Source organism: Sander vitreus, chromosome 9, assembly GCF_031162955.1.
Source record: "Sander vitreus isolate 19-12246 chromosome 9, sanVit1, whole genome shotgun sequence".
In the NCBI taxonomy this organism is placed as follows: domain Eukaryota; kingdom Metazoa; phylum Chordata; class Actinopteri; order Perciformes; family Percidae; genus Sander; species Sander vitreus.
In genome coordinates, this window is record NC_135863.1 from 16,194,388 (window position 1) to 16,220,265 (window position 25,878).

A 25,878-nucleotide genomic window follows, 5' to 3' on the forward strand; every position below is an offset into this window, starting at 1 on the left:
ACTTAAAAATATAACCCACAATACTTTATTGCCGTTAATGTCACTGGACAAAAGTTTACAATATTATGTGAATCACTCTAATTTTACAGACTGCCATTTGATGTTATAAATCTTTGGTTTTTGTCTTTGCACAAAAATGATGATCATTCAGGATAATAAAAGATGTTTCATGAAGGCTGATTGATTTATTGATCGCCAGCCTAGTAAATGTGGTGTGACTAGATGATTGTCATTTCAGCTTTCAGCTGGACTCGGGCATCAACAAGTGTCAGGTTTATGGTGAATATTTCATATAAAGTATAAAGCACATCTTTTAATGTAAGCCGATGATGATGAAAGTATTGTTTCAAGTTTGACACTGAAGCTGAGATACAGTAAGCACACACAACACTGCCTTTTTTAAACATAGTGGCAAATAAAAGAAAAATTACAAACTGACAATAAAGATACAAAGTATACAAAGGTTCCCAGGTTAGAAAAATGGTTATGTATTATAAACATTGCATAGGCTGTGGGAGAGTGCAGCAACCTTGACTGTTGACAGAAAAAGATAAGCACCATAGATCCTAGCTGAAGATGGTCATTGATCCATGTGGCAATGTACAGACAGTGTAAGCTCGTATGAGATACAAGTTGATGAAGGAATGTTAATTATCTCGAAGTCTGATATGTTTTGATTTATTTTTGACGATGTCTGATTTGACTGGTGAACAAAACGTCAAAAGTCAGTGATCAACAAATACATTTTTGTTGGTTTTGCTTCTTTTTTTCTCAACAAGACAACGTCAACAGCACTTAAAGGCATTACATTTTGGGTTTACTGTGAGTATTTGATTCGGCAGCCCTGACATTTAAAAACAACCCATCTACATTCCACTTAAAAATATACAATTTAATTTTCAAGAAGCAAGTTTGATAATAATTGTTTTTTCAGCACTGAGACTATACAAAAGACAGACAAACACAGACACAATAAAATCCTAGCAAAAGATTGAATCCAGATTCAAGACTGCACTTTCTTTGTACAGCGTACGAGATGGTTTTATCTAGCACCTTTTTTCTCTTTGAGAGAAAAATGAATCATGAGAAATGAAAGATGACCTGATGGATATTTGTTTTTTTTGGTGAGGTTTCGTGTTCACCTGTGCGTGCCCTTACGCTGTAATGCACTACCTTTAGTTACAGCTTAGGTTAACATGTCATGTACCTTTGAGACTGTAGTCAGCTGTGTGTCTCTTTGTGTTGTAAATGAGGCTCAGACCTCAGACATCAAGCTCACGGTAAAGTCAAAGAAGTCAGATAAAGCCAGCTTATAGTCAAGTTCAGCCTCCCAACACCGGCTGTCAGCTACAGCTCTGTTCTCCTGAGGAATTTTTGTTTCAGGGTTTGTTTGAAAAATGCAGAACCAGGAGAAGCTACAAGCCTCTGACAGCCGTCAAGAGTAAAAGACTTTTTAAAAAAAAGATGGCTCTCAGGTCCAGAATCGGTGCACCCGAAGTCGTGATCCCCACAAGGATCAATAAAAATGTGACCTGATCTATCTTCTTTTAAGTCTACGAGCTACTAGCTGTTTGTGATCCCTGCTTGTGATGGATGCTGAGCAACACTAGCACCCTCTTTTGTTTCAAAGTCAGCATCACAGCATGGTGTCCATAAAGTACTGAGGTAACCAAACATGACAGTACACACACGCAAACACGCTAATCCCTGCTTGCAGCTGCCCGCAGGTAGGAAAAAATCAGTTAAATCAGAGAAGAACACAGCTTGCTGTTTTTTCTCGTCTGAAAATTGGCTGTCATCCAGCTATTAAACAGACCACTGTGGACTAAAGAACCTGAAATGCTGTGTAAATGTTGCAGTCCTTCGTGTTAACATTTTTTTTTTAACAGCACAAATACATTAAATGACACACTACAATACTGAGAGGGGCAGACGTGACAAACCTTGTTCCCCAGTGTTGTGATTTTTACCAAGATCACAGAGAGGTGAGAGAGTCCTTGGACCACCATGACGGCACCCAACCCCTAATATTTAGCCGTAATATCACTTCTTGATAACACTAAGCAAAAGTACATCACTTTAGATCTGTTTAATTGATTGATTTTAATACTACCACACATGTTACATTAAGACAGTTTTGGCCACTCTCAGCACTTAATTTCTGTTTCTGTTTAGTTTCTTGTTTTGCTTGTCGACAAAAGTGCTTCATGGACTTGTGAACCATCTGTCTTTATTTTTTTTGTCTTTATTAGGGTCCTATGGTCCAAGCACCAGGGCACCTCTCTGCCATCTCCTCCACTGGTTCTCTCAGTGGAGAAGGAGTACTAGGTCGGGTACAAGTGTGTGTGTGTGTGTGTGTGTGTGTGTGTGTGTGTGTGTGAGCACAAGAGGAAGTGTAGTCAGGGTAAAAAAACACACAAGATGAACATATAATAATATAAACAGTAACAAAGTGGTGGTAGAGTTGGGCTGATTGACTCAGTCTTTCATAGCCCTTGATTACCCCTGTTGTGGGTGGGGGTGGTCCTGCAGGGGGGAGCTGGAAGGGAGGAGTTATTTGATAAAAGGGAAGGTTAGAACTCAAAGGCTTTAGGAATCAGTCCAGGACCGGATTGTAAGCGCACTCAGAGCTCAGTGCAGGTGGATGAGGAGCTTGATGCGCAGAGCGTCTCCTATTTCCCCTTGTAGGTAGTCAGTGTCGTGCTGCTCCTCCAGCTGGTGTAGTCTTCGGGGCCCAAACAGCCTCAGGCTGGCGATCTCTAGTCGGTAGGATCCCGCTGGAGGCGGCCTCTTGCCAAGCCGGAGCACACTCTTTCCATCGCGTCGTTCCAGAAGGCGGAAGTGTTCATTAGCATTGCCATGGGTGATGACATAACGTACATGGCGCTCCAGGGGCTGCAGGGCAGGCAGAAGCTCTAGTAGAGGCTCCTTGTTGAGCAGCGAGGACAGAGAAAGGTTCATGGGGATGGAGTACTGGGTGTCTATGCTGGCCATACTCAGTGCCGGTTCCTATAGCATGGACAAAAACAGAAGGAAAGAGAAGAAACATGATGAAGCAGAAACATCACACAGTCAGATAAAGACCCCAACAGACTCATTTTCATACATCAGAACAGCCTTATTTTGAATTCTCAAAAGTGACCCAATGAGACGAGCATTGAGAAGCAGTTTGTCAACACACGTACCTGGTTGAGCCCATTTTCATCAGCATTGCGTTTGTGTCGTCCCTTCTTTCCTCCTCCTCCGTTGATCTTACACTCGTAGCAGGCCTCAGGAGACAGACTGTCATCGTCTTCATCACCCTCCACAAACTGGCTTGGGAAACCTGAGCCTGTCATACAGTGACTGGATAGAAACAACAAGAGAGGTTAGTATGTTGAGTAACAGGGAAGGAAATTAATTTCAAATTCATGGGCAATACTCCCAGCACATGAAACATGGTTGAATGTTTTCCTATGGTGAGATGTTGCCACCAGGAATTACTCAAAAAAAGTGTCTAGTGACACCACTTTTCTAATACCAGTTGCTTAAATTTATATTTTTAATTTGTGTCCCCTCACCCCTGTCCGGCTCTGTAGAAACCTCCAGGACAGCCACACAGGTAGCCTCCGTCGGTATTGGAGCAGCCGTAAATACAGGGGTTGCTGCCCGTGCTACATTCATTCACATCTTGGCAGCCACCAGCGCCCTGCTCAAAGTCAAAGCCAGAGGGACACACACACTTGAAGCTGCCCAGTGTGTTGTAGCAGGAGGCGGAGCCACACACTGTTGCTGCCTGACACTCGTTTTCATCTGCGGAGGAGAGAGACAAAAGTGCAGAGACCGAAAATGAGAAGGCGAGTGTGTTAGGACAAGATCCAGTACATGCCTAGTAACATTTCTTTTGCACGTTGATGATGATGTGATGATGATGTGATGATGATGTGCCTATATTGTCACAAGATGATTATCTTTATAGATAATTCTTCATCAAAATTTAAAGAGTGCTTTCAAACAAATGCTTTAGTATAATTCTTGTGTCTTGTGTCTTTCCTACTGTCTACTTTATTCCCTTATAATGCCCATATTTAATGCTGTCTTTTTTAAACTTTATCCTTGCACTGCTATAGTTTTTACATTATTACGATATGATCAAGAACCAGCATAGAGAGCTATTTTAGTTTAAAATCAAATAAATCAATAAAATATGTGTATTATTCTAATGATTATGATCATTGTAATTTTCATCGTTGTTATTACATTATTTCACAATGACAAGGAATTTTCCTCAATATCTTAACACTAATATTTTAAAGAGAAACGTGATCGCAAAGGTTGTTTGAATTAATCCACTAAGACCAAGAAAGTGGATCACATTACTCCAGTTCTGAAGTCTTTACACTGGCTTCTAGTGCCTCAAAGATTTGATTTCAAAATACTTTTGCTGGTTTATAAATCACTAAACGGTTTAGGGCCGAAATACATTTCTGATCTGCTACTACACCATGACCCACCCAGACCTCTCAGGTCATCTGGGACAGGTCTGCTTGCTGTCCCCAGAGTCAGAACTAAACAGGGAGAAACAGCGTTCAGTTTTTATGCTCCACACATCTGGAGCAAACTCCCAGAAAACTGCAGGTCCGACACAACTCTCAGTTCTTTTAAATCAAGGCTGAAGACCTTTGTTTTTGATGTTGTCTTTCTTTACATAATTGTTAATTTCTTATACTGAAGTTGCATTGTAGAAACTGTATGAAAATCTATATAAGCATATAAAGAGAAATTAAAAAGTAAGACTAGTGGGACCGGCCCGTTCTGGAAACGGCAAGGATTGCGGGTGGATTATGTGTATAGAGCAACGGCTTATACATTGTCCCATACTAGCACCATAAAATCTTGTATTTTATCTGCTTTTATATTTTTAACTGTTTTTAACTGTTCTTTAATGTTTAATTTCTTATACTGCACTGTAACTTTTATTCTTGTATTTTAATCGTTTTCATGTAAAGCACTTTGAATTGCCCTGTTGCTGAAATGTGTTATACAAATAAAGCTGCCTTGCCTTGCCTTAATCCCTCCCACATTTCTCCTTATGTGAATCAGGGATTTTTATATGAAATTAAACCATAGATGAACATATTTTTGCAATCTTATATTAAGCCTTAAAAGCCTTTAACCATAATGACTTCCTAAGTAATCCTCTCCTCTAAATCCTATTACTAATGTGTTCTGGTGCCTTTGTTGTTAACAAACTCACAGACTGAGTCAGTGTAACTCACCCACACACTGGTTCCACTGGTAGTGCTGCACGTAGCCCTGAGGACAGCCGCAGCGGAAACCTCCCATCATGTTCTGACAGCCGTGCTGACAGCGGTGGTTACTGCCACACTCATCCACATCTGAGGAAAATGAAAATAAAGACTTTACATTTCTCGTTTTCAGCAGTGCAACCACTATTTTCTGCCACTTTTGATCACAAACACGTCAGCAGGACCCAATGTTCCCATGATTTTGGAACTGAAAAGGACCCTGCGTGAGATACCTTCCTTTCCAAACTATATTAAACTAAATGTAAAGGTTTCTTTGTCTGCTCACCGTCACACTCGATGCCTGTGCTGTCCAAAGAGAAACCTTTAGAGCATTCACAGTTGAAACTACCAGGCGTGTTGACACATGAGGCCCGGGATCCGCATGCACTGTTCTGAGCGGAACACTCATTGTTGTCTGCAAAGAGAGAAGTAAAGATGCACGTTTTGTTTTTTATGTTCTTTCTAAAGACAAAACTTTTTTTCGTTGCAGAGTAACACTGATCTCTTTCTGTCTTGTACTCACCGATGCAGGCAGTCTGGTGCTGTGTGAAGCCGGGAGGACACTTGCAGGTGAAGCCTCCGATGGTGTTGACACAAAGGAACTGGCAGTTGTGCTGCTTGGTCGAACATTCATCCAGATCTTAGAGGGAAAGAAAAAAGCACTTCAACGTCTATCAAAACCAAATTACATAGAAGTCTCAAAGCTATAAAGCTTGTTAATAAAAAATGATATGAGAGCAATTTTTCATTTGTAACACACAATAATAATAGTAACAAACAGCCCCCAGACTGCCGATGTGTTGAAGGCGACAATACTACTAATATGGTTAACTATCAAAAAGATCATTAAATAGCATCTAATGGCTTTTATGAAGCTATGAAATAACCAACAAACACAAATCAAGAGTCCACCTACCTTTGCAGGTCTTTCCATCTGGCTGCAGGCTGTATCCTCTGGGGCAGGAGCAGAGGTAGCTGCCCTCTGTGTTTTTACACAAGAAGTTACAGGGCTTTGGAGACAGAGCGCACTCATCCATATCTGTAATATGCAGACAGAGAAAAAAAATGCTTAAATTCTGTAGCAATATTCAGTATCTATAAAAAACAAAATGCCTTTGAAACCAAATTGACAAACAGAGAGAGAGAGAGAGAGAGAGTATTAGCCTGACAGAGATCAGCCATACCAACACAGGAGGTTGCAGTGAAGTCAGTTTTGTAGCCCACATTACAGTGGCAGCGGAAGGATCCGATGGTGTTGATGCACTGACCGTTCCGACACAGATCTGGCATCACCTGACACTCATTGATGTCTGAAAGTACGGAGACATTTTAGAAAGTGATCTGAATTAGACCGGTTCTCACACTGCCAAACATATAATTCAACAAAGAGTCTTTTTAAGCTTATTTATGACAGTGTGAGCTTTCTTTTTTAAAGCTGCATTGAAGGTTTTGTTTTATTTCATAAAATCAATCGGTATTACTGCGCAACTCACCTCTTCCGTCTGTGGTGTAGCCAGGTCCAAGTGGGCACATCCTCTTGTACTGTACGGTGCCAGGCAGCGGGCAGAGCTCACACTGTGAGCCCCAGCCTCGGCCTATGTTGCAGCAGCACTCAGACTTGGTCACACTGTTCCTGTTGGTGGATGACTGCTGGCACATCGTCTGCAGAACCTCTGTGTAACAGTAGCCCTTTCGGTTGTCTGTGTTTGGGATAAGGGATCGAAGAAAAAAAAAGTTTTGGTTGCTAAACTTCAATTGAATTTAAAACAAGAGTATAAGTACACTTTCAGTTATCACCCCCACAGTATGTGACTACATATTCTTCAGCAGTAGTGATCTTACCAATACATTCAGTTCCAGTGGAACTTGACTCAAAGCCGTCATTGCACTCGCAGCGGTAGCTTCCTACTTTGTTGACGCAGCGTCCGTTCTTACAGATGCCAGGTTTGCTGCGGCACTCGTTCAGGTCTGCCAGCATACAGAGCAAAAGGACGGGAGGATGAAGAGAGCGAAGAGGTGGACAAATCCAGTAAAAACAGTAGATATCGGGTGACGACTGAGGAGAACCTCTCACATTGGCTAAAACATTTTTACTCACCCATACATCCCTCTCCATCGGGTCTGTGCTGCATGCCAGGAGGGCAGATACACATGAAGGTGCCAATCAGGTTCTTACAGGTCATACCCTTGGAGTCACAGTCATCCAGACCCTCAGAGCACTCGTCCTGGTCTGGTGAGGGACAATGAGAGATGACCAATAGGTAAAACTACAACAGCCAGCTAAAATGGGAACTGTTATATCCTGTTTTCAGTGGTGTACTACAGCACACAGAAAAGGAGTGAAATCAGAGATGACAGGAATCAAGCAGATAAAAGTGACACTTTACAAAAAGGCAATCTGCTGTGCCCTCTCACCTCTGCACATGCGTTGGTCATCTCGCAGCACGTAGCCAGCAGGACACATACACTCATAGGAACCAAAGGTGTTTACACACCGGAAGGCACACAGCAGAGGATTCTGGGAGCACTCGTTGATGTCTGGAGTCAAGAAGAGAGACGGGTTTGTTTAATTTACTGTCATTTTTTTAAAAAGTACCTTTGTCAATGTGAGTGTTACTGTGTAAGTGACTGACCTTCACAGGTCATCATGGGTCCGGGTTCAAAGCCCTCCTGGCACGAACACTCAAAACCTCCTACCACATTGGTGCAGGTTCCATTTCCACATGGGTTTCCTATAGAGCACTCGTCGGTGTCTGGAGAAGACAGAGAGGGGGGTATAGATAGAGGTGGCAATTAAAAGATTTTATATTGTACCTGAGACTTTAAAAGCCCTCATTAGCAGATAAAATGTTAGTCCAAAAATAGATCAGGCTGTAATGCAGGAAAAAGCTGCTGCTGGTGATAAAAACAACATCACACCTGGGTGATAATACTGGTGATATATTCTGAGACATGGCATTAAAGCTTCTTAAAAGAAGTCCTGCCAATTGATTTTTCTTTGTCTGCTTAATTGCGGCTGTTTCAGTATAAATACTCAAAATACTCTTCTAAATACTTCTTTTATGATTCCAACGTTGTAGATTGTTAATTTTAATTTCAGAAAACATCTCACCAATACAGTTGACTCCTGTGTAATCCAGGTTGTATCCGAAGGGGCATTCACAGCGGAATGAACCATCTGTATTGATGCAGATACCGTTCTGGCAGATGCCTGGGTTATCCAGACACTCATTCATATCTAAAGTGAGCACAAGGAAATTAGCATGTTTTTTTAAACATATGCAAGACCTCCACAATTAGCCACTAAATGAAAAAGAAATCGATCTACGTTGTAGCACTGACCTTCACGAGCATCGCCCGGCCCAGGTAGCGCTCCGTGGCCAAAGGGACACAGACTGTCGAAAGCAGCTGGAGACGCACCAAAAGAAAAAGGTCAGCTTCATGTGTCAAATGTCTGTGGGCATGTGATATCTTCATAAAAGCTCTGTGTGTGTGTGCGTGTGTGTCTGTGTTACACACCCTCGCTCTCTCGTGGGCACAGCTCACAGGGAAGTCCCCAGCCCTCTCCAGGCATCTTGCTGCAGCAGCACTTGGCCTTAGTGGTGTTCAAAGCTTTGGGGACGGAGCATTTGCCTGCCTCAAATTTGGTGAAACAGAAGCTCTCTCTGGTATCTGCCATTAGAAAAAAGATGGACAGTAATTGATCTGTTATCCATGGGACACAAAGACACAAACCTCCTCCACCACATTTGTAAGTGAGATCAAATATATCAGATTACCATATTCATTCAAGTTGTTAACTAACAGCTTCTCTCACCGTAGCAGCGGCGTTTGTTGTCAGAGAGTACAAAGCCCGGCTGGCAGGTGCACTGGAAGCTGCCAGGGGTGTTGGTGCAGGTGCCAAACTGGCAGAGGTTGGGCTCCACCTCACACTCGTTGATATCTGGAAAAGAAGCGTAAAAGAGAACAGGGAAGAGCAAGGCAGGTGAGAAGACGGTGGTGGTGCATTTGTGAATGTGTGTGAAGAGCAGATGGCTCGGTTGCCCTCAGTATGTGTGGAGCATTAGTCTGTACTGAAGTGTGTCTATCCCTGTATGTACTATATGTGTGTAAGTTTGTGCCTTACCTATACACTGGTCATTCTGCACCTCATAGCCAGGCGGGCAGATACATCTGAACGATCCGTCCAGATTCTGACAAGTTCCCGGAGAGCAAGTGCCGGGCAGACTCACGCACTCATTGATATCTGAAAAATGGGACAATGTACAAATCAGATGTGTGTTTATGTCTGTGTAAACTGTACTGTACGGAAATCTTTAAATGCCACCATGCTCTTACTTTTCTTATATATTTAATCACCGACTTACCGACACAGTTTTTCCCATCCGGAGTATTCTCATAACCCTCATGGCAGAGACATTGGAAGGAACCGAGTCCATTGATACACTGTCCATTCCTGCACACTTGGCCCTGGAGGGCACTGCACTCGTCTATGTCTATAAGGTCAACATTGAGAGGATTAGGACTCTTATAAACATTCCTGTGATTTTGGATATCCATCGACAAACACAACCGGAAACAGACAGAAAAGAAAAGAAATGTATGTTTTTCCTGGCATCAAGAGCTTCTGAAAAAACTGGCTTGTGTATAATTGTCTTTGTTATACAAGAAAAATCAAAACACAGCAACATCAGATGTTGTTATGTAATACCGCTACAGAAAAAGGCAGCATGTTTTTATTGGACTTTATCGATGTAATCTTCAACAATATGATATTTAAACTAGAGCTGGGAGATATGGAGAAAATCAAATATCAGAATATTTTTGACTAAATTGTAGGGTTGACTATTGGTGCTTTAAAAAATATTTACACAATGAGATTTTTGATAAATAATCAAACAACTAAATGGGTAAAGGCAAGTAATAGAACAGCTAGAGCAGTCTAGTAAGTTTAGAAAACTACATCACTTTACTGTAATGCAGCCTTTAAAACCAGGAAAAGACAACACGTGTCATATTACTATATTACGATATCCAAAATTTAAGACGATATCTAGCCTCATATATCGATATCGGTATAATATCTATATATTGCCCAGCCCTAATCTAAACCTGTGTCAAGACTTTGACCTTTAAGAGAAACCACTAACTGCTGCTGACCTTCGTATAACAGTAAATGATCAGAAAATGAAAAAATGAATGAAATAAGCAGAACAGTAAATGATCCGTACCCATGCAGTCGTTGTTGTGTGTTAGCTCGAAGCCAGGGAAGCAGAGGCAGTTGTAGGATCCCACTGTGTTTTTACAGGTACCGTTACCACATGGCTGTCTGTCACACTCATCGATGTCTAAGATACACACACAAGAACAACATTTAGAGTGGGTTAGACAGTATTAGGTATACGGTATTGACTTACTCTGCAGGATTACATGCAACACAGTGTTCATAAATTGTATAGTGTATATTATAGTTTAAGATTGTGCTTCTTACCCATGCACATGGTCTGGTCAGCTGTAGCCTTGAATCCGTTGTGGCAGAGACAACGATAGCTTCCCTGCGTGTCAATACACTCTCCATGGCTGCACACATTAGGAATCTCCTGGCACTCATTACGGTCTGAAAAACAAAACAGAAATGGAAAATATTGACGTATTATCAAGGGCTGCAACTAACAAGCACTTTATATGTACAAATCCCATTTTATATACAGACCATGCCATGTGTTACGCTTCGATTTTATGCATTGTTTGTGTTGTATGCTTTATAGTTTGTTTTGTTCAATTTGTTCCTGCAGGTCCAGTTCCCATGCTGGATTTAACTTCTGTCCTTTGTTTTGGTTTTCTCCTTTTTTGGTTTTGTGAATATTTGGACACGTGTTTTATGTGTATTTGTTTATGACAGAATAAAACCCCACCTGGGAAAAACTGGTGTTGTGTTTATTCAAAGGCTGGTATAAATTAACATACTTCAGCAGATTCTCCACTGTCCCATAAATACAAATTACAATAATCTTCCCTCAACAAGGGATGTCCATGTTTAACATTTTACTCACATCACCAACACAATCATTCCACCTTCCTGCTATTTTAAGATGGGAAACCCCATTAATGCCTGTCAGACAGGCTGGACTCACCCACACAGGCCCCGCTGGGGGACAATTTGAAGCCTGGTGAGCACTCGCAGCGGTAGCTGCCTGGAATGTTGATACAGTTTGCGTTGCGTTGGCACAGGTTGTCCCCGCTGTTACACTCATCAATATCTATGCAGGGGGAAGAAAAAGAGAAACAGTGGACGTAAATCACAGGCACCATAACAGTCAAAGCAGGCAGTTGGCTTTTGGACAGCAGGAGAGAAAACACAGCGGATCCAGTTTGGCTTTGGTAAGGTTCAGTCACTGACAGGTTCTGGGTGATTGAAGGTCCAGGCAGGTGCTCTCATTCAGAACCACTATACTTGTCTTTCCAAGGGCATAACTCATGTGGAAAAAGGCAGCGTTAACTGCACTGAGTGGACTGCCTCTCATCCTATGTGTGTGTGTGTGTGTGATTTAGTGCTGAAATGGAGGTAGGTGTTTGTGCCAGCAGTAAGTATATCCTTAATACTGTATAAGGCATAAGCATGCAATGATTCAGCAGCAGGGTGAAAGAGGAAAGGAGGGGGAGGTATAAGTGTGTGAATGTGTGTGTGTGTGTGTGTGTGTGTGTGTGTGTGTGTGTGTGTGTGTGTGTGTGTGTGTGTGTGTGTGTCGAGAGAGAGAGTTGAGAGTGAGAGACAAAAAAGGAAACACAAAAATAGCAAAAGAGCAAGAAATCTATGTAACACCACCCTGTTCGCATTGTCTTATAATAGGTGGATGTGATTACCATTATCTTCTCTTGCAACAGAAACAGTTAGAGGACAGAAGAAAACATATCAAGTGAGTTTTACCTTCACAAATGAGCAGTATGTTGTTGTAGCTGAAGCCCATTGGACATTCACAGCGGAAGCTCCCGATCTGATTGATACACACTCCATTGGCACAGATACCAGGGATCTCCCTGCACTCGTCAATATCTGTACAAAACAACACAGCAGGATGTTATTATGCAAACTGTACTTTGTAACAGCATCACTTACTACAAACTGCACTGCACCAGCTTTGACCTTGTAATGACCTTACCGATTGGCTTGCCAGTGTGGATGTCGATGATGAAGCCAGGAGCCTGGTTACCACACAGTAACTGGTACTCAGCTAGAACAGACAGGACAGGAGACACTCAGTGGCAGTGATAAAATGTACTCATATAGCGATGTTTCAACAGCTGTTTCAGAGTATGTTTTAGTGTATTTATTGTCACTCACTGGTAGCAGGAGTTGGACAGGCCTCACACGGCTTGTTCCAGGCTTTTCCCACATTGTAGGCACAGCAGCACATCTTCTTGGTCATGTTGAAGGACAGCTCGTTCTCACACGTGTCGTTAAAGTTACGATAACACACACTCTTCCTCATGTCTGTATTACAAAGAGGAAGACAGTCCTTTAATTCCAAAAGCTGAAAAGCCAGCATTTAGAAATGTTTGCAACTTTTCAAACTTTGAATACGTTTATTTGCATGAAAGAATAAATATTTTCTTGTAGGTCTCTCCCACTCACCCATGCAGTTGTTTCCTCCATTGACCTGCATGTACTCAGGGGGACACACACAGGTGTAGTTGCCCAAAGTGTTGTAGCAGGTACCAGGTCCACAGATCCCGATGTGGGTCGTGCACTCATCGATATCTGCACGCAAAGATGTAATGACAGATAATAAAATACGAGGTGAGAGCAGGGTGTTCATTTTCCCTTCATAGGTGATCTACATAATATAAATAGAGGGCTACACATCTTTTCCAGTCAATTACCTCATTCAATGTGATTTCTCTTTCAATTCTTACCCTCACAGATGCGAGTCTCCTCATTGAGATAGTAGCCTCCTGGACACTCACACTGGAAACTACCAAAGGTGTTAACACAGTTTCCACCCTGGCAGAGACCTGGCAGCTCCTGGCACTCATCAATATCTAGAAAAGAATTAAAACTGTTAGATCCAGATAGATGTCACTAATGTATTGATTTGATGTTAAATTGCTGAAATAGAAGCCAAAGTTTAGAGTTTTCCTGCTACACCGGTGCTAGCTGTGGTTTCTGATGTTAATTCAATAGACTGGAAAACAGAGAAAGCTGGATGGTTTACCTTCCAGGATAACAGTGATGGGGTTGGGTCTGAATCCCTCTCCTCCTGGACAAAGAGTCTTATATTCCGCTACAGACAAGACAGAGACACACAGCAAGTTAGTGTAAAAAAAGCAAATAATAAATAACTGCTAAGACATAAATTGACCAACAAATCTGAGTAACTATGACGTGCATTTTGCAGTAAATATTATTGGTAATCGATCAGTCCTGTAACACATACTGGAGTTGGGGGCAGGGCACAGTTCACAGGGGTTTCCCCAGGCTCCTCCCTCGGAGCAGCAACAGGAAGCCCGGGTCACACCCACACCGATCTCCGCACTACAGGAGATTCCTCCATCACCACGTGCAAGGATGTCCAGGAAGCAGTTGCCAACACGTGTATCTAAGAAAGACACATTTTTGCTTATCGATACATGGGAGTCTTGACTTCCATGTAACAGCACGTTACAATGTGCGAGTGTACAAATTAAATAAAGTGTGGTTTAATTAAATTAGTATTAAATATTTTTAACTCAAATTTGATTTGTCATCTGTCCTTACTGGTTACATTTTGGGATAGGATGCAGCATCTTGTCACTGTGTTCTCATATTTAAAAAAAAAAAAAAATCAATCTCAATCTCCTTCATTAAAACCTGCTAATTTTAAAAGGGTTTGTCTTATTTCAATCTGCCAGCTTTAAGTGTGACTCACCGACGCAGCCCACTCCAGTGGGGTTTAGCTCAAAGTCAGCTGGGCAGTTACACAGGTAGCTCCCTGGAGTGTTCACACACAGCCCGTTGATGCAGTTCACAGGGTCTGCACACTCGTTGATGTCTGGATTACACAGCGACAAACACAAGCTCAGCAACAGATACCAGACAACAGACACCTTTCTGAAATGTATGAGCCTATTAGTTTATATGCTGCTGTAGGTACAGGAACCAAAAATACCACTTTTAATTATTTAAAATCCTGCGTATGTCACAAACTAACAGAAGGGTGATTTGAAGGTAAGCTGTAAAAAGACTGAGAAATGAAGGGAATAAACAGATGGTAGTAGACGCATATTTGGTCTTTGTATATGTTGGATATGTTTTCAAAGAATTTTAAAAAGTAATACAACGCATGAATAAAGGCTGTTTTTGTTGAGGAAACTCAGCCAAGCTATTTGAGTCTGTTCTGTGTCTGAACTAAGTGAATTTAAAACTAAAGTTACAGAAGGGCAACACTGACCAGTGCAGTTTCCTCCACTGCGGTCCAGTTCGTAACCGTCATCACACACGCAGCGGAACATCCCTGGAAGATTCTGGCACGTTCCAAATACACAGATGTTCTGGAAATTACACTCATCGATGTCTGTGGCAAAGCCGACAAAGAAAAAATGTTAGTTGAATAAAAAAAGAAGAAGTATAAAGAATAAAATGTGACTGAATGAGTCCAGCACCTTGACACGCCTTGCTGTCTTCTGTAGGCGTAAAGCCCATCTCACACTCGCAGCGGTACCCCCCTGGAGCATTCAGACACTGGCCGTTCTCACACAGGTTCACGTTGTCTGCACACTCATCCATGTCTGAATCAGAACAGAGCAGTGCATTATAAACTTACTGTGCATGGAGCTCACTGCACACACACAGTAGCTAATATTCAATTAGGATTCATTAAGATAGTTTCAGCAGTCTTACCAGAGCAGGAAAATCCATCTCCATTAAAGCCTTCCTTGCATGTACACCTGTAGGATCCCGGTGTGTTCACACAGTCTGCATTGAGGTTGCAGTTATGGTCCTCTACAGAGCACTCGTCCTGATCTGCAGAAAGAGAGAAAAAAAAGCGTGAGAAAAAAAAACTTGATAGCACAACGCAATCAAAACAGTTACAAATTCTAATATTCTTGTGTAAAGGATACTTTTGTTCCTTTATTTTGTCTTAAAAACGTGTCTGGTCCGAATATGTACTCACCCACACACTTGATGCCGTCTCCCAACCAGCCGTCTCGACATCGACATTTAAAGCTTCCAGGCACGTTGATGCAGGCAGCGTGCATGTCACAGTTATGAGCCCCGATCTCACACTCATCAACATCTGGTGAGATATAGAGATCAATTAGCCAATGAACAGGCAGTAACACACATTTGTGAACCAGTTATTTCCATTTGAATATTAAACAAAACAACAACAAAAAGAATGTAAACAGCAAAGATATTTAAAAAATTAGCTTTTTGCTTAGCAGATAGTTTTTAATTTTATAAGAAGTGAGTCATTCAGAAATTGTCATTTTAACAATTGCAGACCTGGAACTACTGTATGCATGGGTAAACTGTATCAACACTCGTCTCAGATATGGACACACAGAGGCCCAGACCTCTCAGCTGGTGTGTGTGTGTGTGTGTGTGTGTGTGTGTGTGTGTGTGTGTGTGTGTGTGTGTGTGTGTGTGTGTGTGTGTGTGTGTGTGTGTGCGCGCGTGTGTGTACCTGTGCAGCCCGTGGATCCCTTCTTGACAAAGTATCCCAGCTGACAGTGGCAGATGAAGGAGCCTTTGGTGTTCTCACAGTCGCCGTGGAGACAGATGTTCGGGTTCAAGTCACACTCGTTCACATCTGGGCAGACAGGGATGGACAGACACACATAATATGTAAATGTTCTGGCCTTTAGAGATTAGAGTGAGAGATCATGAGACTCAGAGGAAGTCCCGCAGATTTGAAGAGTTACATTCATATTCTAAGTATTGTGTTTCCTCTCACCGATACACGTCCTCATGTCCATAGAGGCCATGAAGCCATCGTAACACAGGCACCGGTATTCCCCGGGAATGTTGGTGCACTGGCCTCCGTCACAGATGTCTGGAGTCTCCTCACACTCATCGATATCTAAAAGAAACAGCAGAATAATGTCAATGTGCTATAGGTGGAAACGCCATGAAGAAGACCGGACAGAAAAACATTATTTTTTTTATTTTCGTGGGAGAACTACGAAAATATCACATTATGGCATTGTTGCATTTATTTATAGCTTCAGTTTCTTTAAAAATATTTAATTGAAATCCAGATAAACTGAACACATCATGTGTTTTATTACCTGAACAGGTCCTGAGGTCAGGCATAAGAGCATAGCCCTCACTACAGCTGCACTCATAGCTGCCCTCTGAGTTGGTGCAGTGGGTTTCACAGCCTCCGTTCATAATGGTGCATTCATCAATATCTGCAGAGAAAGGACACAATTACAGTTAAGGTATCTAGGTCTCATTATATTAGAATGACGGGCAGTACACAAAAGATAATTTCCCAATTATCCAACATTGGTGTCAATTTTTTGATAAAGTTGGTTCCACTCACCAACGCAGCCCTGTCGGTCTGGTGTGGCCTGGTAACCGGTGTCACAGGAGCACTGGTAGGTTCCCGGCATGTTGACGCACTGGCCATGCTTGCACAAGTTGTCACTTAGCTGGCACTCATTCACATCTGACAGGAAAAGCAAACAAGTTATGCATTATAATCCATGTAGTGTATTGTACCTAATCATGAATAATACTTACAACACTACTTTATAGAAACTAAAAGATCCAGAAGAGAAAGGTACTTTTTCAGGACTTTTTCAACATGACTTTTTCAAGTGCACTAGCTTTTAAAATAAAATGTGATGTGCTGAGAATGACATATAACACCAAGTGTGGGAATGGATATTTATGATCCACCTTCACAGGCAGATCCATCGTTGCTGAGTGAGTGTCCGGTGGGACATTCACACTCATAACTCCCTTCTGTGTTCAGGCAGGTTCCTCCACGACACAACAGGGGGTTTCTCTCACACTCATCAATGTCTGTCAGGAGAGAGGAAGACAGGGAAGGAGGGATAAAGAGGGAAGAAAGGAGGAAAAGATGAATAGAAAGAGGTAAAACAGGGATGTAATGGACAATGGAATTAATGGACATATTAGGTGATGTGTGGTTTCATACTGTGGACATGACTTCAAACAGGGTGTATCATTTGAAATTGTGTAATTGTGTGTGTGTGTGTGTGTGTGTGTGTGTGTGTGGATTTGTTTCCAACCTACCCATGCAGTTCTTCATCATCATGAAGCCGCTCTCGTAGCCCTCGAAACATTCACACTCAAAGCTGCCAGGTGTGTTGACACAGGCACCGTGACCACACAAGTCCGGGGAGATGCGGCACTCGTCGATGTCTGAAACAGAAAGACATTAAAAAGATACCCTGACTAACTCCTCACTAATTGTGACATACATTTTTCATTTCACTGAAATAAAATTGACTCCCTCTCTCGTACCTGTGCAGTTCCTCTCCTCTGCGGTCAGAGCGAAGCCGTTGTTGCAGCGACACTTGAAACTGCCGATGGTGTTCCGGCAAGTTCCATGAGTACACAGACCCTGGAACACCTTACACTCATTTACATCTGGAGAGGAAGACATGCAGTTAAAATAATTTGGTCAAAATAATACAATTTACTGGATGAATATTTTACATAAGTATGGCTGTTACAGATTTAACTTTATTCTCTGTCACTTTGGTAATACAGGGTTCTACCAAGAAATGTATACACTCATTGTTCCACAAAGCACTTTCAAGGATGAAAGTGTCAACTTGCAGTGAGTGGAAACAATTTGGTACCTTTGTAGAACGGCCTGCCGGTCAGAATTTCTCCTCTGTTGGCAAAGCCGGGCCCTCTGGGACAGATGGCTCTGTACTCAGGTGTGTCTGGTTTAGGACACTCCTCGCAGTCGATGCCCCAGGCAGAACCCACTAAACAGCAGCACATGTCCACACGGTATCTCCCTGGCAGCGGCTCGCCACACTCATCCTCGTGCCACTTCATGTAGCACTGCTCACTACGCGTATCTAGAAAAGTTGTTATATAAAATCAAAAACGAAGTCACCTCTCTGTTTCCAATTTTTGTGAGCAGTGACATGATAACCTCTGGAAATAACAGTTTTATTGGATGTGATGTCTGATTTCTTTGTTGTGCAGTCCTCTTACCCACACATGTGCGTCCAGTACTGTCCAAGGTGAGACCCTCAGCACACTCGCAGCGGAACGAGCCCTGGGTGTTCACACACCGGCCATTTGTGCACACTCCAGGGAACACCTCACACTCATTAATGTCTACAGGGAGCGGGACATTTTAAGAACCGTAAAGAATTACAAGGTGAAACACACTTTTCTCAAAAGAAATCTACAGGGAGAACATTAAGGCACAGTACAAGGACAAAAAGATGATTTCATGGCATCAATGTTGGATGAAGGAAGGCTGCAGGTTTGCCACCGGTCATTAAGTTATCAAATGTTCTTACCTTCACAGACGAGGCCCTTCATACGAGCAAACCCTCGAGAGCAGGCGGTGTCTGAGGGGAAATGTAATGAAGATATTTTATGTATGAGCACTGTTTGTAGAGTATGTATACATACATTGGTTTGCCAAAATGTCAGAAAATATTAGCCTTTAATTTAAATATATATTATTATATATATATATATATATATATATATATATATAGATATATAGATATATATAGATATTGGTCAAGTCATGATGTCCACAATATGATGGAAAGCAGCCAAAAACGGTTAAAACCTGCATTTTATTCAGAAGAGAACAGGCCCAGAGTGCTCAGAAGTTATATAATAATGAAATACTGAACGTGCTCTTTGGAAGGGAACACAAATGTTCAAAAAGGAAGAAGAAAGGTCAAAGGCCCTCTTCTGGCAAAAGTCAAAAAGCCTTTATTTAGATGGCTATTGTTGTTATGTTGAAATTGTTAGTACATGTTCAAATAGAGCTAAGTAACAACCCACCTGCATTTCATTTGTTCCTTTATTCTTTTGATTTGTTTGATGATTATGTATTATTAATGTATTTATAATAATAAGTGCAACTGTAAAGCAGTTCAATGTAAAACCACCCTTCAATTGTGACTTTGTTCGGTAAACACTGATCTAAATGCTGTTTCAGAGGCTTTTCAACAAGACCTTAACTCTGGAGGACTGAAACCGTGTCAAGTTTTAGCATAAAAATGGACAGAATTACAAACATTACACACTGGCACGAAAAATTTGCAGCATCTGTGTGTGAGAACTGACCGATCTCGCAGGGTTCACAGGGGCTGCCCCAGGCGGCTCCCAGTGTGGAGCAGCACTCAGACTTCAGTGTGGCTCCGTTGATGTTGACCTCGCAGCGGTTGTCTTGTATCGTCAGCCAGCACGTACTCTTCATACTGTCTGTGGAGCCGGAGTTACAACAGAGAAGATTTGCTTACCTAGTGGGGGGGTTTTCTTGTAAAGTTAACACTGAATGTTAACTGTGTTTATCCTTCAGGCCTAACACTATGTTCTTCATAAAACATTTGCAAAGACAATGTATTTAAATATTTTCCTTGTGTGTGCTATTAGAGCACAGAATTACTCCACAGCACCACTAGTGGTTAAAAATCTCCACAGGGTACCTTTAACTATGGCAACAAAATACACCACAAACACAATCAAAATGTCACCTTCAACTTTCCTCACTGCCATAAAACTTGTGTCTTTAGCTACATGCTGAGCTAAGTAAAGCCCATGCATCATTACATTTAATCCTATGCTACTCCATTCCTAATTAATTAAAAGAGTGTACAGTCATATCAGTGACAGCTTCTTTACAAAACCACAAGGCCACCCAAAAACAAACCCTTTCTTCCCCCCGCTGAGTGATGGGCTCGAAAACAAAACAGAAATGAACCAAACAAGAGGAATTTGGAGACCGCTGAAAGAGCCAGCTCATGGAATATGTATGAGTATTTATTTAATGACTCATTCTCCATCCACTTACAATAACATCTGTGTTCTGTATTAGCATGTAGCTTTCTCACAATGATTTCCCAAAAGTAAGAAATCTCCAAACAAGTGGAATATTCAGAACCTCAGCAGAGAGTCTTACATACCACATGTCATTTTGAATCTAAAGCGGATCTCTATGAAGTAAAGCAATCTCCATGTGAACCAAGGCCGTGCATGCAAGTATTTATCTAATAAATCATCTTAGCGTGTTATTTTGCCCAACATCTGAGGATGATAATGTTTCTGGATGGCTCCTGGAAACCTGAACCACTTCAGTGTTCGTTTACAAAAAAGAGTAAACGTCGATTAGAATGATTAGACAAAAAGACCCTTGCACCAATTATTTCCTGTTGACACTCGTGTCTCAAGTGTGTAATCATAATCTCACACAAGCAGTTTCTAGGACCCAGCGGTGCTTCTCTAATTTGCATCAGGCATTTGGGAACACGGATGTCTTACCCACACAGATGGTGTTGGTGGAGTCCAGCTTGCTGCCATGGGTGCACTCGCAGTTGAAGGACCCGGCCACGTTGCGACACGCTCCATTGATGCACGGGCTGGAATCGCATTCGTTGATATCTGAAACATGTGCAAACACATACCTGAGGTCAAGGCTGAGAGGCTGATTGAAATGGATCATCATCAGCATTTGGCAAATGCAATGTGTGTGCCTTCTTTCCATGAGCCACATGTTTATTGGAAACTAAATGCAACACATCTGGTAATAATGTCACCTCATATCGACCTTGATTGTTGGTAAAAGCGACAAAATACATCTGGATGTGAGACAGCACAAAGTGAGAATGTGTGCGTGAAAGTGCTCACCTTCGCAGGTCTCTGAGTCGGGTTTAAAAACAAATCCTTTAGGACAGGAGCAGGTGTAGGAGCCGGGAGTGTTTCTGCACAGACCGTTGTCACAAAGCAGACGGTTCACCAGACACTCATTAATGTCTGCAATGGAGGCGACACAAGGCAATGGTTAGAAAACAGAGGTTTATGACATTTCTAATTAGAGGGCTATCATGCAAACCAGGAGTATTGGCCTTTAAAGCAAGACTAACTTTTGACAAAAGAAAAAACACATTCTCTCGCGTAAGACAAGTTTAATTAATAAGCAATTTAACACACACTTCCTTAATTCAATAAACTTCTTGCTGCTGCTGCATAAGATGCCTGCTTACCAGTAGCTTGTGGTGGCTAATGTTAGCAAACTTTGGAAAGATACTGCTGTGCAATTTGATGACTCTTCTCTACTTGTGCTGCTGTTGCACCGTCTTAGCATTTTGCTTTATCTTGTTCATTACAAGTTGTGGCCACAGGATGGTACACAGTTTTACTTTAAGACAGAAATATGGCAAATGTTGCTAGTTAGGGATGTGCTGCTTCTTCTCAATAATAACATGGAGACACTCTGACTCACCAACACAGTTTTTGCCACTGGTGTCAGACTCGTAACCGATGTTACAGATGCAGCGATAACTTCCTCTCAGGTTCTCACATATGCCGTTCTGACAAATGTCCGGGTCAAGGGCACATTCATTGATGTCTAGGATAGAATACGTATTAGGCTATGTACGTAGATAAATACTGATAAACAGCACTGTGGGAACATCCACATTCATGAACAACATACTCACCTCTGCCATCAGCTGTAATGCCAATACCACTGCTGCATACAGCCTGGAACTCAGCTGAAAGATACAGGATAAGATGAAAAAACTTTAACAAAATCAACCAAGATTTCCAAGAATTGAAAAAAAATAGTGTAAAGCAAATGAAAGATGTTACCTGAGTTTCTGGAGGGGCAGGGTTGGCAGGGCTCTCCAAAGCCATGTTCAGCATTGGCACAGCAGCACTCAGACTTGGTCACTGCACCAGGGAACGGCCGCGAGCATGTGCCCATCTTTATGGCACCGTAGCAAGTGGTCCTCATGTGTGTGTCCACACACACTCTCCCATCTACATCAATAGCCAGGCCTGGAGGGCACTCACAGCGGAAGGAGCCCTCAGAGTTGATGCAGCGGCCGTTCATACAAATGCCAGGAGTCTGACACTCATCGATGTCTGATGAAGAGAGGGCACATAATGTATGCGGCATGTGTCAGCTTCAGTTTATGAGCTAAGGTGTGTACAGAATGGGCTATTTCAATTGGTAAACTAAAGAGGATTATGAGTTTCCTATACATCTAATGGTGAGTGTTTATTTCATAATTCCAGATAGAACATATAGTAGGTACAAGAAATTTCAACCATCTTGGATTATGCAAGTCACTGTTTTCATAGGATTCAATTTTCACTGATCTCACAGCTAACTCATGAGCAACACGGCAAAATGAAAGTAAAAAAAAAAAAGGCTTACAATTTTTCGGCAAAAATAAAATGAGTCCCCTAGGTTAAGTCCATCTGTAACTTTTCTTCTGCTTATACAATTCTTACTGCTCAATTTAAAATAAGTAAATGCATGACGTACAATAATGAGAAGAAATCACAGAGAGCTTGATAAGGAATCAGATCATGGGGAGTTAATGTTGTCAGTGTTATGGTGTGTCTGCAATAAAATGGCAGCTACTCTTGAAGCTTCCTACTCAACAAAGACTCATAAATTCATACATATATCTATCTATTTCTGAAATTTCTGGTTTGTTTCAAAAAGTCAGACAAAACACAAATGGGTTTAAAAAGGGATCTGCAGGACTTCAACAAACACCAAATCTGTCAACACGGCAGCCTGTTTGGCCCAAGAGTTGTGTTTGTACTTTATAAATCATTCATACCGGTGCAGTAGCGTCCGTTAGGTGCTAAAGCAAAGCCAGGCTTGCAGATACACTTGAAGCTGCCGTCTTCATTGATGCACATGCCATTAAGACACATGTTGGTGGTGGCACATTCGTCATGATCTGGAAGGAAATGAGAGGAGAATTAAGTTCACATTTATAAAGGTCAAAATTTCAAGTGAAGTTCGACCTGTTCCTGGGTTAGCTTCTCACCGATGCAGTTCTTTCCATCAGGAGTGAGCTCAAAGCCAGCATTGCAGATACACTGGAAGCTTCCCTCTGTGTTGACACAGCGGCCATTGCGACACATCACCCCATTCACAATACACTCATCAATATCTAAAGAGAGGAGGAAGAGGAAAGATGCACGTGGCTTATTTTATTGTATTTTAACCACCAGTCATACTAAATTGTGCAACAAACTACTTCAGTGAAACATATGTAAAAAATGTATGTTAAACATCGGCATGTGTATGAAACATCATGGGGAATTGTTACAGTAATATAATTTGACAGCACAGATAGACATACCAATGCAGGCTTGTTTGGTAGGGGTTCCCTGGTAGCCCTCATGACACTTGCAGTGGTACCCTCCAGGTGTGTTGACACAGTCTCCATTGATACATGGATTACTCACACACTCATCCACATCTGTGGAGAAAAGAATAAAGTGCACAAAAAACTATGACATATCCAGACAGAGTGAATGGATTTAAATATTTAACAAACAAAAAAACAATTCACATTTTGACATACAGTACACTTGTATTAAGTTCCTTAAATCGGCAGAAGATGGCAGTGCAAGGCATGCAATTTACTGTGGCACTGTCACATAGTCACTGTGTCTCCCTATATGGCTCAGGGAGGTTATAGAGAACTGTAGGGACCTGATGTGCACTTATGCATTATACAGTGTGTGAGAGCATGTTTCTTACCGATACACTCCCCGCGAACATCCTGTCTGTAGCCCATGTTGCACTCACAGCGATAGCTTGTGGGTGTTGGAATGCAGCGTCCATTCAGACACAGGTTGGTAAAATGTTTGCACACATCAATGGTGTCGTTAATAGAAACAGTGCCTGAGAATACACAACACACATTAATAAAACACAGCAGACAAACAAAAATATGCCATAATATAAGAATGTTTTCCAACTGAGAAATGACCCCTTTTATCTAATACCATTTAACAGGATTATTCAAATCCACGAAGCAACTTACCTATATTACGTTGGTGTCCTCCTCCATTGCCTCCAAAGCTTCCTCCGCCATTGCCACCGATTCCTCCGTTGCCGTTACCATTGGGTACGCTGGGGAACTTGAATCCATAGTTGAACCCATTGCCGTTGTTGTTGGGGTAGTGTCCGTTGGGGTAGCCATTAGGGAAGCCGTGTCCTTGGGGAACACCCACAATACACAGACGCCTGAACTCGTCTACAAGAGAGACAAAGATCACAGGGAACAGGGAAGTCAGTGGATGCATTCAACTGTAGGTTATGTTTCATTAGTTTCCATCCAGCTGTAGCTGAGGAACAACATATTCATAAGCTCTCAAGTTGTGCGAGCAAAGATTTTGTTTTTAAACAGTTTATGTGGTTTATTATAGTAATTGAGACTCAAAAGCACTTTGGATCACTCAAGGTCCTATAGTAATGTACTCACTGTTTCCTGGAATTGCATAACTCACAAAGGCTATTGCACTTCCCAATACATTTGTTGTTCTTTTGTTGAAGTCTGTTATAAAGTTTACCATCTAACTGTTGTACAGGTTTCAGATATGCTTTGACTGGAGCAAAGCCTGACCAAGTAATTAGTGGAAAATGTGCATGCATAATGATCTACTCTACTCTGCTTTGGCATGTAGTTACAGTAGGGCTAGTGTATTGTTAAAGTGTATGTTTGTATATATGAATAAATGTATCTACAGTATTTATATGTCTATGTGTGTGAAGAATACATATATAGTACTGTATGTTTGTATGTTCTTCACTTAGTTTGACAGTCAGAATAAATCAAAAACGCACGCATCTAATTTTGGCGGTGTGAGTGAAAGCAGCAGAACATTCTGTAACAGATCAGTTTTGGATCACACAGTCTCACGCAGAGGACAAGCTTTCTGAATTTCCAGAGATCACTGGTCATTATCTTGAAACAAATCTTTTCCATCTTTCTCTGTTTAGTTTGTGCTCATGACATCATGCTCATCAGTTTGAGTGGAGGCTCTTCCCTCTCTGTCACACACACATACTCTTGTCTAGTTTAACATTACTGTGTTAAAATAATGTGGCTTGTGAAACGCTGTCATGGCTTTATTTACTGCCTGTGCTCATGCCAAGTCATAGACAATCTATTGTGTAGACTGCCAGTTTTTATTCAGCAGAGGAAGAAGGTGATGGATGTTCTGTCCTGATTTCAAGCTCATATCTATCACTTTTTGGGGATCAGCTTGCATATGAAACGTGGATCTTGTTTTACGTAATGTATACTCACCGGAACCCCTGACAGGGCACATCTCGGGGATCTGTCCCAAAGCCCAGCAGCGTCCTGTGTCACAGCAACACTGCATCTTGGTGTACTGACCGCTCAGCTCAGCAGCACAACGGCCGTTAGCCAGAGCGGAGAAGCAGGTGCCCACACGCTGATCTGAAGTAAGAGGAGAAGCATTAACAGAATTAGACGACTGAGCAGGCAGCAACATTATGTTTCAGCTCAATAGTCATTAAAAGTCAAATAAAAAAGATACACATAGCTGATGTGTTTAATGTGTTTTAGCATGTTCTATGTATCTCATGTTCTA

The 25,878-nt window shown here is 41.8% G+C and overlaps 1 protein-coding gene across 1 annotated transcript in view; it reads right to left on the reverse strand.

Annotated features, from left to right (window-relative positions):
* Positions 1-2: 2 nt before the first annotated feature.
* The window catches only part of fbn3 (fibrillin 3), a 65,207-nt gene continuing 39,331 nt past the window's right edge, over positions 3-25,878 (reverse strand). Inside the window, exons 10-65 of the mRNA XM_078258925.1 lie at positions 25,572-25,724; positions 24,303-24,515; positions 24,017-24,160; positions 23,613-23,732; positions 23,295-23,420; positions 23,082-23,204; positions 22,096-22,371; positions 21,945-21,998; positions 21,728-21,853; positions 21,133-21,258; positions 20,767-20,886; positions 19,573-19,710; positions 18,786-18,836; positions 18,472-18,597; positions 18,105-18,332; positions 17,764-17,889; positions 17,533-17,661; positions 17,173-17,298; positions 16,814-16,939; positions 16,557-16,679; positions 16,223-16,348; positions 15,953-16,078; positions 15,440-15,562; positions 15,166-15,288; positions 14,928-15,053; positions 14,717-14,839; positions 14,195-14,317; positions 13,724-13,885; positions 13,502-13,570; positions 13,203-13,328; positions 12,922-13,047; positions 12,631-12,780; positions 12,449-12,520; positions 12,217-12,342; positions 11,423-11,548; positions 10,780-10,905; positions 10,520-10,636; positions 9,656-9,784; positions 9,415-9,534; positions 9,106-9,231; positions 8,808-8,960; positions 8,631-8,696; positions 8,401-8,526; positions 7,922-8,041; positions 7,704-7,826; positions 7,387-7,518; positions 7,131-7,256; positions 6,782-6,988; positions 6,473-6,598; positions 6,205-6,327; positions 5,812-5,928; positions 5,575-5,703; positions 5,259-5,378; positions 3,561-3,792; positions 3,186-3,345; positions 3-3,009 (exon numbers count right to left, since the gene is read on the reverse strand). Of these exons, the coding sequence (XP_078115051.1) occupies positions 2,632-3,009; positions 3,186-3,345; positions 3,561-3,792; positions 5,259-5,378; positions 5,575-5,703; positions 5,812-5,928; positions 6,205-6,327; positions 6,473-6,598; positions 6,782-6,988; positions 7,131-7,256; positions 7,387-7,518; positions 7,704-7,826; positions 7,922-8,041; positions 8,401-8,526; positions 8,631-8,696; positions 8,808-8,960; positions 9,106-9,231; positions 9,415-9,534; positions 9,656-9,784; positions 10,520-10,636; positions 10,780-10,905; positions 11,423-11,548; positions 12,217-12,342; positions 12,449-12,520; positions 12,631-12,780; positions 12,922-13,047; positions 13,203-13,328; positions 13,502-13,570; positions 13,724-13,885; positions 14,195-14,317; positions 14,717-14,839; positions 14,928-15,053; positions 15,166-15,288; positions 15,440-15,562; positions 15,953-16,078; positions 16,223-16,348; positions 16,557-16,679; positions 16,814-16,939; positions 17,173-17,298; positions 17,533-17,661; positions 17,764-17,889; positions 18,105-18,332; positions 18,472-18,597; positions 18,786-18,836; positions 19,573-19,710; positions 20,767-20,886; positions 21,133-21,258; positions 21,728-21,853; positions 21,945-21,998; positions 22,096-22,371; positions 23,082-23,204; positions 23,295-23,420; positions 23,613-23,732; positions 24,017-24,160; positions 24,303-24,515; positions 25,572-25,724 (7,637 nt within the window). The 3' untranslated portion in view covers positions 3-2,631. The remainder of the gene's footprint in view (positions 3,010-3,185; positions 3,346-3,560; positions 3,793-5,258; positions 5,379-5,574; positions 5,704-5,811; positions 5,929-6,204; positions 6,328-6,472; positions 6,599-6,781; positions 6,989-7,130; positions 7,257-7,386; positions 7,519-7,703; positions 7,827-7,921; positions 8,042-8,400; positions 8,527-8,630; positions 8,697-8,807; positions 8,961-9,105; positions 9,232-9,414; positions 9,535-9,655; positions 9,785-10,519; positions 10,637-10,779; positions 10,906-11,422; positions 11,549-12,216; positions 12,343-12,448; positions 12,521-12,630; positions 12,781-12,921; positions 13,048-13,202; positions 13,329-13,501; positions 13,571-13,723; positions 13,886-14,194; positions 14,318-14,716; positions 14,840-14,927; positions 15,054-15,165; positions 15,289-15,439; positions 15,563-15,952; positions 16,079-16,222; positions 16,349-16,556; positions 16,680-16,813; positions 16,940-17,172; positions 17,299-17,532; positions 17,662-17,763; positions 17,890-18,104; positions 18,333-18,471; positions 18,598-18,785; positions 18,837-19,572; positions 19,711-20,766; positions 20,887-21,132; positions 21,259-21,727; positions 21,854-21,944; positions 21,999-22,095; positions 22,372-23,081; positions 23,205-23,294; positions 23,421-23,612; positions 23,733-24,016; positions 24,161-24,302; positions 24,516-25,571; positions 25,725-25,878) is intronic.